The 12,384-nt window shown below is 44.1% G+C and overlaps 1 protein-coding gene across 1 annotated transcript; it reads left to right on the top strand.

The window, feature by feature from the left end:
- The first annotated feature begins 3,108 nt into the window (after nt 1-3,108).
- NDUFAF4 (NADH:ubiquinone oxidoreductase complex assembly factor 4) lies at nt 3,109-8,136 on the top strand. Its single transcript, XM_053381501.1, has 3 exons — nt 3,109-3,275; nt 4,624-4,730; nt 7,082-8,136. The coding sequence occupies exons 1-3, from the start codon at nt 3,158-3,160 to the stop codon at nt 7,373-7,375; spliced, it is 519 nt and encodes a 172-aa protein (XP_053237476.1). The 5' UTR covers nt 3,109-3,157; the 3' UTR covers nt 7,376-8,136.
- Nucleotides 8,137-12,384: the final 4,248 nt, after the last annotated feature.

Here is a 12,384-nt window from a genome sequence, read left to right as displayed (position 1 = left end):
TAGTCGTGTCCGACTCTTCGTGACCCCATGGACCAGAGAACGCCAGGCACCTCTGTCCTCCACTGCCTCACCTATTTATCTCCTTGCACTTTGATGTGCTTTCAAACTGCTAGTTAGTCTTATGTAAACTCTTGAAGTATAGCTCTAATTGTGAACACACACACATATATTCATATGATACTGCTGCCTATATAATGCCAAGCCGTTCGTCTCTCTAACCTGATTGACAGACGTTTTTGAGGTTCCCAGGCAAAAATGTTTCTCTGTATAACTAGGCCTTTAGCTGATTAACATTCTATGGATTTTAAATGTTTGTGGGAAGAGGGTTATTGGTTTATTTTTATTCTTGTTTTATTATGTACTGCATGTTCTCATTTTGATTTTTGTGAACCGCCCTGTAATCTTTGGATAAAGGGCAGTATACAAATTAAATCAATCAATCAATCAATCAATCAATCAATAATAATACTCTTTTGTACCCCTGCTAACAAGGGCCCTTTTAACTGGCTTAAGCTTGGACTTGTACCTAGGGTTTTTTGTATGCAAAGCATGAACTCTACAATTAAGCTATAGCTTCTTTCATTGTGACCCAGCTGGTTCATCTGCACAAGGAATGATCTGAAAGTCCCTGTGGCATGTAAGCATACTTGGAATGATGGATCCAATCATTTCTGGTCTCATCAGAGAACATTCCACTGATTACCATGGATCCTGAATGCAGTTACAGATCAATGATTTCCTACAGAATGAAATGATGGGGGGGGGGGATGAAATAAAAATATGTGTTGAGGAGTCTAAGAGCTAAGAGTATATACAGCACATCTTCCTAAAGTCCACACTCCTGACATGGGATCTACAATGCAGTAACCAGCAACAAACATCCCTGACAGATGGCAGCCCAGTCTCTCCTTAAATAATAATAAGCAGTTGATTAGGATCCTTTCTAAGATATGTGACACTTGGTACTTGAAATCTCCACAATGGGGCATAATATAACTAGCCTTTGAAGTAAAACAGGAATAAAACTACAGCATTTGAATGTATTCTTATGAAGCTATGGTGGTAAATGCCAAAATGTAGCTGGCTTGTTGCCTGTAAAACATAAGCAGAAAGCTGGTCATTTTTGATAAGTTGTTGTGTCAGTCTATTCACATGGGACAGATGGCCTCCGGCAGATTCCAATGCTAAGTTATATAACCATGCATCTATAAAGAAAATAACTGTTCTCTTTGAGGAATGGTCCACGTGGGAAACCTCCAGCGGCAAGAGGGAAGTTGGCTGGAGAATAAGAAATGAGTGTGTAGCACTCAGCAGCCTCAATGGCAGTTAGATGCTCAAGGCTATATGTTAGTACAACAGCAGCCTATTGCATTTGAAGTGATATCGGAAGTCATTGTGTTTTCTGGGAATTCAGTTAAGCGCAGCAACCTTGGAAATAATGTCTCTGGCCACAGCCCAACTACTCATAATGAAATTCTCTGCATATAGAAACCACCGGTATATAGCAAGGGTTTAGATGCCTATTCAGATCACTGAGCAAGAATGCTGTGCTTTGCACACTTAACTACTGAATGAGTGTGGGGCTTATTTCTGAGCAAACATAGGATCATGGCTCTGTACAAAATGGCCATAACCGTTTGAATGGGCAGAATGATGTTGTCTCAGGTGGCAGGTGCTGGGGTGCTATTTACCTGGAGCACTCCTTAACCATTCCTTCCCATCAATGGGAAAAGCAGTGTGTGTCACATGGCCTTACCTGCAGCCCTAAACAAGCCTGCTGCCCTCAGGTACAGGGGAGGACACTCTTTTCACTAGGGCTGAAGAAAGAATCAGCTGTCAATCCAGTCAACTTCTCTACAGGAAACTGCCTTTGGCAGCTGAAAGTCTTAGACTGCCAGCCCTGTGTACAATCTGTGTTAGGAGAACCCAATCTGTATTAGGGGTGGGCATGCTGCTGGACTCTCCACTTTAGTGAGTCTATTGCTTTAATGATAGAAAACAGCATAGAAAGAATCCTATTCATATTAATTGCAGTTGAAGGGGAATGGTCCTTCACATCAGGACCATGGTGCTGTTGGGGAAAAAGGCTCGCTTACACAATATGGTAAGTACGTACATTTATTTATTTATTTATTTATTTGCAATTCGCCTTGCGGGCATTTGCGTATGTTTTCATTCTATATATGCCTCCTCAAAAATAAGTCTCATTGAGCAGGTGTGGACTAGGACCTGACTCAACTATGAAGCTTATTGGGCAACCTGTCAGTCTCAGCCTAAACTGGGGTGGTGCAGTGGTTAGAGTTCTAGACTAGGAACTGGGAGACCAGGGTTCACATCCTCACTGGGCCATGAAGTTTGCTGGGTGACCTTGGGACAATCACTCTCCCTCAGCCAAACCTACCTCACAGGAAGTGTTTGCCACTCCCATCATTCTAGATGCATTTTGCGACAGGGGATTTCATTAGCGCAAGCAGTTTCTGAGCTCTGGATGCAGTACTGTGCCTAAGCTTTCAGATTAGAACTGCAGAGTTGAAGGAAAGGAGGGCCTTTTTCTGCATGCCCACTTCCAGCCACTTTTTGAAGACCAAAGAAGAGATCCTCTTAAGAATATTAGCGGGGTGGGCAGGGGATGCATGGCTTTGTTTTTTGCAGTCTTGAGATGAGGACTAGACCATGTGAAAAATGGACGTAAGATTTTAGCTGCAGGTCATTCATTTTCAGCTTTATATTCTTGTTATAAAAAAGCACGCCTAGATGTTCCACTGTTGCGTCCATAACCTAGGTTTAAGGTGCCGTTTAGCTCCTAGCTTTTATATATGAATTTCTAACACTGCTGTTATATCTTGTTTTTTAATATATTTTTGTTGGGGTTGGGGAAGAACCTCACTTAGCTATGTATATTTATTTATTGATTGATTAAGGGGGGGACAGCTGCCCCTCCCTTGGGTAAGTCTATGTCCACATATCCTTCCACTAAGTGCAAAGCAAACTGCCATCGATGCGTCCGGCTGCCGGTCTACCCAGAGCTCCCGGCGGCGCCAGCGGGGACTCCCGCCCGCCATGGGGCGCCCTGTTTCTCTCTGCTTCTCGGTGCGCATGCCCGAATAGGACGTGTCTCCGCCTCGCTTTCGGAAGTGGGAGGCGGCCGCGCGCCGGGATGATGGGCGCCAGGGTGACCCGCGTGTTCAGCAAATTCAACCTGGAGAGCCGAGCCCACCGGGAAATCGCCAAAGCCAAGCCCGCGCCAGCCCCGCGGCACCCGCAGCCTGCAGACCGTGAGTTAGCCAAGGCGCGGTGCGCACAGCCGCTCCGCTTAAGCAAGGGGGCTGGGTGCCTGAGCCGCCCTGTGGCGCCTCTGCTCGGCTGCTCCAGCAGAATGGTTTTCTGTTCTGGGGGCCCTCCTTGCAAGAGGCGCGGCGGCTTAGACACAGCGCCCAAGGAAAGGCCCTGGTGACATTGGGAGCGCCGGCTCTCGCGCCCTGGACATTTGGAAGTGGCTTGCGCGCGCGCACGGTCCTTTGCTCTTCCCAGCTGTATTCCCGCGGCCTACCGGCCTGATTTGCAAGCTGGGAGCTGTAGTCTCCCTGGACTGGTGGAGGAAACCAGCAGGATGTTTTTTTTAATGTTTGCCAGCCTACAATTCCCATCAGCCCCAGCCGCCACGGCCAGCGATCGGGGAGTGATGGGAGCTGTTAGTGCATCTGTTATTTGAAGCTTTGCCTTCTCCCTCCTGATTTCTGTTCATCATGAACTTAAAACAACGGGGGTGCAGATCAAATATTTGCCGGTTTTGCGATGAATCCTGTTAAGATAGGGAAGGAAGGAATTCCTGGTCCACTATCAGATATTTATTTTATTCCATTTCTAACATGGCAAACTCTTAGTGTCTATGAGAGTATCCGTGGGTACTAGCTTACTTAGCCAGGATGCATGCCCTCTTCCTGAGAGCCCCATAAAACAGTAAATTGTGATTGCTGATGATGTCTCCCTATTTGCCAGTGTGGGATAGTGGATAGAGTGTCAGACTGGGGAAATCCAGGTTCATATCCCCACCTAGCATGAATATATGGTTCTTCAGATGCTGTTGGCCTATTATTCAGTGTGGCCAATGTCCAGAGATGATGGGAGTTGTAGTCTTGACGATCACACGTTCCTCACTCTTACTGTAGACAGTAGAACACTGGTCTGGATGAACTATTAATAATCTTGCGCGTTAGTGAGGAAACGGGGAGAGAGAGAAATGGGAGCTTCAAAGCTAGTGCCAAAGATTTTTCCTGAAGTGTACAAGAATATATGCATGTGTGTGGTGTGAAAGTAGGAGTGTATTAATTCAGGAGTATCCTTACATGCATTATGAACTACCGTATTTTTTGCACCATAACACTCACTTTTTCCCTCCTAGAAAGTAAGGGGAAATGTCTGTGCGTGTTATGGAAGGAATGCCTACGGGTGTCATGCCTACGGATTTTCCTCCTCTAAAAACTACGTGCGTGTTATGGTCGGGTGCGTGTTATAGAGCGAAAAATACGGTACTCTCCTGAGGGTTGTAATATTTTGCTTAAGCTGAGGTGGAGGGGAATTGAAATATATAACTTTAGAATGTGTTCTGTAATCTCTCCTTAGACTCCTTAGACACCGACAGATTCCAAGAAGAGATTAAGAGAAAAGATGACCACCTTGACACATTATTAAAGGAAGTCTACGTTGAGTCCAAAGATCCAGTTATGCATGTGAGTCAGGTTATCTTGGAATATGCAGGTGCCAGTTAAGCACTTTAACACACCAATGACAAGCATAGTCATAGTTTTTGTCCATGTAAAGTTAGGTCTCATCTGCTCTCTTGGATTGTGTGTGTACATATTTTAAACTCATTATCAATGCAAACAAATTATAGTTATTATATAAATGCAGGAATCACATTTGCATCTATCTAAATCAAAGGACGTGGATGGCACTGTGGGTTAAACCACAGAGCCTAGGACTTGCCAATCAGAAGGTCGGCGGTTTGAATCCCTGTGACAGGGTGAGCTCCCATTGCTCTGTCCCAGCTCCTGCCAACCTAGCAGTTTGAAAGCACATCAAAGTGCAAGTAAATAAATAGGTACCACTCCGGCAGGAAGGTAAATGGCGTTTCCGTGCGCTGCTCTGGTTCGCCAGAAGCGGCTTAGTCATGCTGGCCACATGACCCGGAAGCTGTACGCTGGCTCCCTCAGCCAATAAAGCAAGATGTGCGCCGCAACCCCAGAGTTGGTCACGACTGGACCTAATGGGGTCGCTTTACCTTTAAATCAGGCGTCAGCAACGTTTATCTTGCCTGGGCCGTATTGGTCCCACAGAGATTTCTCCGTGGGCAGGATCACGCGCCCACCTGTGATTTTCAGTGTCTGCGCATGTGCAGACATGATTTTCGGCACTGTGGAAGCGAGTCCCCACACTGCACTGCGCCAGATTAGTGCATCATACAAGTGGGAGGCTCAGTTTGGGGGTAGCTCGTGTGCCGGTCAAATGACCTCCGCAAGTGGCTTCCGGCCCATGGGCCTTAGGTTGCTGACCCCTGATCTAGATATATTCCACGGGCCTCCCGAATAGCTCCCTATTTTACTTAATTGGCTATTACTTGTGTTTTACAGTTCCCTTTGCCATTCATTTTGGTGTTCATTAAAAAAAAATCTTATATGCTAAGCCCAGGTATAAACCAGATATTATTTAATATTCTCCGGTGTATTTTAGGATAGAAAGATAGAGCAGAATCCTGTTCTATTTCCATGGGAATAAGGTACTCTGGTTCTGGATTTTCTGGTTTGCAATGATACACTTAATGATACAATACCAATTGAGTTTAATGGGCCTTATTTTTGATTTAATATGCATAAGATGGCACTGTCAATATGCCATAGTTCCTAGATGAATCTATCTGAGATTTCTCAGGCTGCAGTCCCAAACATACTTAATAGGAAGTGACATTGCAAGTGAGCATGTTTAGGTAGGGGGTGAGTATCACAATCCTGTACATGTTTATTCAGCGGCAAGTCATTCTGTGTTCAGTAGGGCTTACTGACCCAAGGGTGTATTGGTTGGAAGGCTGGGGCTTGCATGTGAAATGAGAAATTGTGTGGAGGAAGGAATCACGTGCTTTTAGGCTTATTTTAATACTGTTGTGTGCTTAGTGGGAATAATATTTTTTCAGGATCTATAGTGAAGATAGGGAAAGAGTGTCCTCCAAAGTTGGTGGGCTCCAGTTCCATAAATCCAAGCCAGCATGGGCAATGGTCAGGGATTATGATTATTGTGGTCCCTCCAGATGTTATTGGGCAACAGATTGGTTAGCCACCCCTGGTTGAGACTGACAGGCAACCACTCTGCAGGGTTTCAGGCAGAACTCATTCCCAGTCTCTGCCATTCTACCTGGGATAATCAGTAAAAACCATATCCTCTGCCACAGCATTTTTTCATAGCAGCGTAGTGGGGTAGGAGAGCTGAAAATAATGCAAATATATTTCACATCTGGCAACCAATGCATCCTTTTGGTTTCAGATAGTACATGGGTAGACGAGTCTAAAAAGCCCAGGACACAAATTTTCATGGCCCTCATTTACCAGGAGTAATGTTATTTAGCATTAACTCTGGAAGTGTATCCTCGATTCTGACCAAACTAAGCCTCCTAGAGCAAAACGTCTCCTATGAGCTAACAGAATCCTGAGCAGCCATTTAAAGCTATTAAAATCTGAAGAAAACTCCTTTCTGCCTGGCCCATGAAGGTCATCAAATCAGGCACCAGGCAAGCCAAATAGAGAAAGTTAATTCCACAATTAAGTCCTGCTTTCAGAAAAGAAATGGGTTTAGAATGTTTTAGTTACATTCTGTTGAAAGGGGGAGTGTTAAAAGGCAGGGGTAGGCCACGTGGGGCCTTCCAGATATGGACTGCAACTCTCATCAGCCTCAGCCAGCATTGCCAGTGGCCAGGGATGATGGGAGTTGTAGTCCAAAGTTCCCATGTTGCCTCCTCTACCTTAACAGATGGAGCATGTGTAGCTTGTACACTAAAACCTAACTATTTTTTATATAATTTCCCCCGCTCTAGGTGAAAAACAAAGGAGAAAGCCTTCCTTCTAAGCGTGAGGAACGCAGACTTACAAAAGTAGGCAATCTTGGTCCCCTGGAAATTCAGTCTGTTCCTAGAGGCAAAGTCTCCATAGTTGAAGCCTTGACCCTTCTCCATAATCATCTCCACTCTCCGGAAACCTGGACTGCAGAGAAAATAGCAAAGGAATACTCATTAGAATTGAAGGATGTGACTGATCTCTTAGCATTCTTCATCCCGTTTGCGGTGGAGATCTTTCCTCCTCAAGACAAAAAGCAGCTAAAGCCTAGATAAGAATGTCTGCCAAATCTTGACTGACCAAGCTGGTGTCTTCTTAATACTTCACATCTGATTCCCTCTCCACACATACACACACACACACCTATAAACTGTGTCTTATTTAAACGGTATCTGCCTTTTCTCTCACTGTTGCGTTCATCAACCATCCAGGGCATGCCGTTGTGAAGTAGGAGGCAAAATCTCAACAAAATCTGCAAATACACCCTAAGAATTAAAAAAAATCGGAAAATGTTGGCTGTGTGGGAGATCATCTGTTCTGAAGCAGTTGTCTGTTACGCAGACCCCAGACAACAAAAATGCATTTTATCTGGATCTGATCTTCTTTGGTCTGAGCTCTGCAGAATATCTTGCCCTCATCGCATTCTGTAAATAGTTATAATTAAAGCAAAGCAGAGTTACAATGTGTTTATCTTCTGAGAAATGAGTGTGTGTCTAGTTCCTGTGTCTGGTCAAAGGGGGAGGGGCAAAAGAGCAAATGGGGGAAATTGAGTTAGGGTAGGCATTCTTTTAATTTTGGCCTAATTACGGAAGTTAGAAACAAATGGTTTTGGAACCAAAAACAATTCTGCTGTGTGTTACTGGCTTACTGGCTTTAATTCTTTGTATTGAAGCCCTTGATAGCTGCTGCTGCTGCCTTTTTGTCTTTGAATTCATGCCTTTTTATTATTGGCCACATACCCATGAAGAGCTGTATTGTCTGAACTTCTGTATCTTGTTCTATGCTTTACTGGAAATCTATATTGATTCAGATGGAATTGCATTAGTTCCTGTTTTGTTGCCTGGTTCTATTTCCTTTGTTTGGCTGTGGGTTACTAAGTATCTTTAATATGCACCAGAAAATTTACCCTAAAATGACCAGCGGCCTTCCCTGTGTATAATTTTCCTTTAGATGCTAAAAAAATGACATGCCCCCTGGACCTTTTCACAATTGCCTTATAAAAAAAGTAAAAGGAATACCAACAGCTGCATCTTGGGAAGGCCCCTCTTCTGCAAAACTATTAAAGGTAGAGGAAGCCTGTGTTTTATATAGCGTTTACCTGTAAGTAAACATCGTGGTTCCCAGCCTGGGCATTTTCATTGGTTTTACCTCTCCTTTATGAATGTGTCTCAACGATACAGTGGTACCTTGGGTTAAGTACTTAATTCGTTCTGGAGGTCCGTTCTTAACTTGAAACTGTTCTTAACCTGATGCACCACTTTAGCTAATGGGGCCTCCTGCTGCTGCTGCGCTGGCGGAGCACGATTTCTGTTCTCATCCTGAAGCAAAGTTGTTAACCCGAAGTACTATTTCTGGGTTAGCGGAGTCTGTAACCTGAAGCATATGTAACCCGAGGTACCACTCATATTGAGAGTATCCAGGCTGTTGAGGAGGAAAGGAGATTTATGCTTCAGAGGAGACAGGAATAAAGGCAACTATAAAATGGGTCAGGGGAAAGGAATGGGTGTTAGAGTGGAACAGCAGCTGTTGCGTTGTGGTAAGAACTGAAGAGGTAAGTTAAAGGACAGTGAAATAGGCAAGGGGAGAAAGAAGCCCAGAATCCTACTGGCCAACTGCAGGGTATTTTGAAATGTGACCGTTAGCCTATAAGAAGAGTGGGGAACCCATTGTCCTTTAGAAGAAGCTGGCATAGCTAATGGTCAGGTATGATGGAACTTGTGGTCCAGTAACATCTGGAAGAGCTACCAAGTTCCCTATCCCTGGAGTTTGGGCTGAGGGAGTTTCTCAAGAAGGTGGGCTTGCACGGGTAATGTTAAAGCCCTCAAGTTATGTGGGAGAGTCCCAACACAGCTCCTTCACACAGTTTGGTTGCACTGTGGGCTTCTCCCACATGACTTTTGTGACATGGGCAAGAAGCAAAGGCTTCAGCAACTTGAAGCGTCACAAAGGTTTAGTTTAGAAGAAGCCCTAAGATGGCTGCCTCCAGGCAGCAGATATTGGCTGACAAAATTAACAAGGCTGGAATTATTTATTTTCTATTGGGAGATGGGGGGTATTGCTTCTTGGATTTTCTGACTCATAGCAAAACGTCTATAACCGTCACTATACAGAGCAGGCTGTTTTTCACTGCCAAAATAGTTTTTTGCCCCTCTTTGGAAACGGAAACCGTTCAGCACCTTATAGATCCAGCTCTAAAATTAGCGTTTCCAAAGAGACTGTTGGCTTTGAGGTGAGATCTGAAATTTGCAGAGCTAAACAATGTGAGAAAGAAAGCAGTCCTGTTTTTTCTCCCTTTGGTAGAGCGGAAAAGAGACTCCAGGAGCTGCAGCGAGCTGCAAATTGTGTTGGCGATAGCTGGACACCTTCCCTGTGAACTGCTTCTATAATTGGCATTGTGAGAAAGAAAGCGGTAGCAGCTGGAATCTGCTCACACATAATGCAGGCCACACTCCAGAGAAGATAAAGAGCTGCTTTTTTAAAAACAAAGGTTTGATGCCAGGGCTCTGATCCAATACATGTTTACCTGGGAGTAAAACCCATGGAATATAATGCTGTGTTGCTTCTGAGTGTGCCATAAGTGTCTGAACTGAAGTGATAAAGCCAAGGCTGAAACGGAATGAATATTACTCAAACCATACATTGCTCTTCCTAAAAAACAAGGTGATTGCACAGGAAGCTGTCTTATATGGAGTCATACTTTGGTCCATCTAGCACAATATTGTCTACAGTGATGAGCAGCAGTTCTCCAGGGTTTCAGGAAAATGTCTCTCCCAGCTTGTACCTGGAGATACCAGGAACTGAGCCTGGGATTTTCGGCATGGAAACCAGGTTCTATCCCACCGAGCCACGCCACCATCCCTTAATATCAAATTAATCACACAAAGAATTGTGTTACAGGAGAGAGGACTAATTTGCCCTTCAGCACAGGCCTAGCAAGATTGTGCAGTTTGTTTGTTTGTTTGTTTGTTTAAGAAGGTTGGGTAGCAATTGAACATCTCTTAATTCCCAAGCCCTATGAAGTCTTTAGATAGAATAACCACAGTGTTGCTGAAATGATATCTGTGGTTGTATTTACATACAGTGTTTGCTGCCTATGAAGTCTGAAACGGAATACACTTTTCTCAGGATGAATGCTAACACCATGTTTCAGACTTGGGTTATGTAGATAATGCATTCTGCTAATGCATTCAAGGAGAGCTGCATTTTCTGAAAGTCAAGAAAGTCTGAAGATCTATGATGATGGAAGGCAAAAGCTACAGTCCCTTTTGTCTCCATGTTAATCTCCTTTCATAGCTGAATGGGCAGTCTGGAAAATGCTTGTTGGGGGTCCACATGCAAACTGTCCTTACATTTATCTGAGGAAGCAATAATGTGTAAACAACCAAGTTCTGCCACAAAATATTTCTTGACTGATGTAGCTTTGGCACCATTCCCCTTGCCTCTGACTGGAGTGGGACGAAAGGAGAACAGTCTATTCTGACAGGGATCCATCTGGACTAACTATTTATTTATTTATTTATTTATTTATTTATTTATTTATTTTACACCCAATCCTTCCCAAAGGAGCCCAGAGCATCTGGAGTACTTTCCATTTCCAGATTTTCGATAAATGAGCACAATATTCAAGTATCTTAAAAATTGGTGTGGGCTACTTGTTATGGGTCAGGCATAGGCAAACTCGGCCCTCCAAATGTTTTGGGACTACAACTCCCATCATCCCTAGCTAACAGGACCAGTGGTCAGGGATGATGGGAGTTGTAGTCCCAAAACATCTGGCGGGCCGAGTTTGCCTATGCCTGTTATAGGTCATAGGGGGAAAACTATAAGCAAAATGAAAATAGATGCTAGCCCTGTTGCACAAGAGTTCACTGAGTAAGTTATATCAGTCCCTATGCTTCGTATTTAAGCAAAATAACATACCGTATTTTTTGCACCATAACACTCACTTTTTCCCTCCTAGAAAGTAAGGGGAAATGTCTGTGCGTGTTATGGAGGGAATGCCTACGGGTGGCATGCCTATGGATTTTCCTCCTCTAAAAACTACGTGCGTGTTATGGTCGGGTGCGTGTTATAGAGCGAAAAATACGGTAATTGGCTTGGTTTCCTTTTTTCTTGTTCAATGCTCTAGCACAGAGTGGAAAAACTGCAGCCCGCAGATTAATACCATGCAGTTAAGAGGCAGCTGGAGGGGGGGAGTTGGGAAACTGGGGAAAGCTCTGATCCTCCAGGAGACCTGACTGGCCCCCTTTTCTCTGGCACGGGGAGCCATGTGGGTGTTGTGAGCACTGGAGAGACACACACACTGATTCAGGTGCATTAAGAAATGAGGATCATTCTGTGATTTCCAAAAGCCCTTTCACATTTAATACTTAATATATTTTTTCTGAAATGACACCTAACCAAATCCAAACTTGTGCTTGCATCAGAGATTTTTGAAATGGCTTTCAACTGCCTAACTTTAATGCTGTTTTTAAACATACAGATACAATATCAATGGCAAGTTTGCATGCTAGTATGGTGATGATTTCGCCCTTAAGCAAGCAACGCAGACAGGACAATTTATTATTAATATTACTACTACTACTACTACTACTACTACTACTACTACTACCCAGCCACTCACAGACTACAGAAGCATGATGTCCACGCCATCCTACCATGTGGCTGATTGCTAGGAAGCATGTGCTGGGGGTCTGGGTTTTGGCTTGAAAGCAATGCTGCTGACCTGGAAGATGCAGCCTTCTGAACATGCTGGGGATAGTTTGCATTTGGGAGCATGGGGAACACAAGACTATAGGATATTACCAATGGATCTGTCTGTCCCTGAAGTACTGAAAAGTAGCAGAGAGAGGGCGGCTATCCAAAAACCTTCTGAGGTAGGATAGGGATGAAATCCTGTCCTAATCCAAGTAGATTGTTGCCATCCATCAGATTTCATAACCCACAGTATTACATAGAGAAGCTTTCCCAAATCAAAGCTCTTATCAGCAGGTTGCTTTTGGAAGCATGTGTTCTTGTTAAAAGCAATTCAGTGTCACATTTTGTGGGGCGAGGAAGAGCTGCA

Source organism: Podarcis raffonei, chromosome 3 (genome assembly GCF_027172205.1).
Source record: "Podarcis raffonei isolate rPodRaf1 chromosome 3, rPodRaf1.pri, whole genome shotgun sequence".
Taxonomy (NCBI): Eukaryota; Metazoa; Chordata; class Lepidosauria; order Squamata; family Lacertidae; genus Podarcis; species Podarcis raffonei.
The sequence above is the reverse complement of the archived record's forward strand: the minus strand, read 5'-3'. Positions and strand labels throughout refer to the sequence as shown.

What these genes read in the sequence shown, in the direction of transcription:
- NDUFAF4 (XM_053381501.1), top strand. Translation starts at nt 3,158, where the DNA reads ATGATGGGCGCCAGGGTGACCCGCGTGTTCAGCAAATTCAACCTGGAG. An exon ending in GCACCCGCAGCCTGCAGACC is followed by an intron (nt 3,276 to 4,623) that starts GTGAGTTAGCCA and finishes ATCTCTCCTTAG; the next exon opens with ACTCCTTAGACACCGACAGA. An exon ending in CCAAAGATCCAGTTATGCAT is followed by an intron (nt 4,731 to 7,081) that starts GTGAGTCAGGTT and finishes CCCCCGCTCTAG; the next exon opens with GTGAAAAACAAAGGAGAAAG.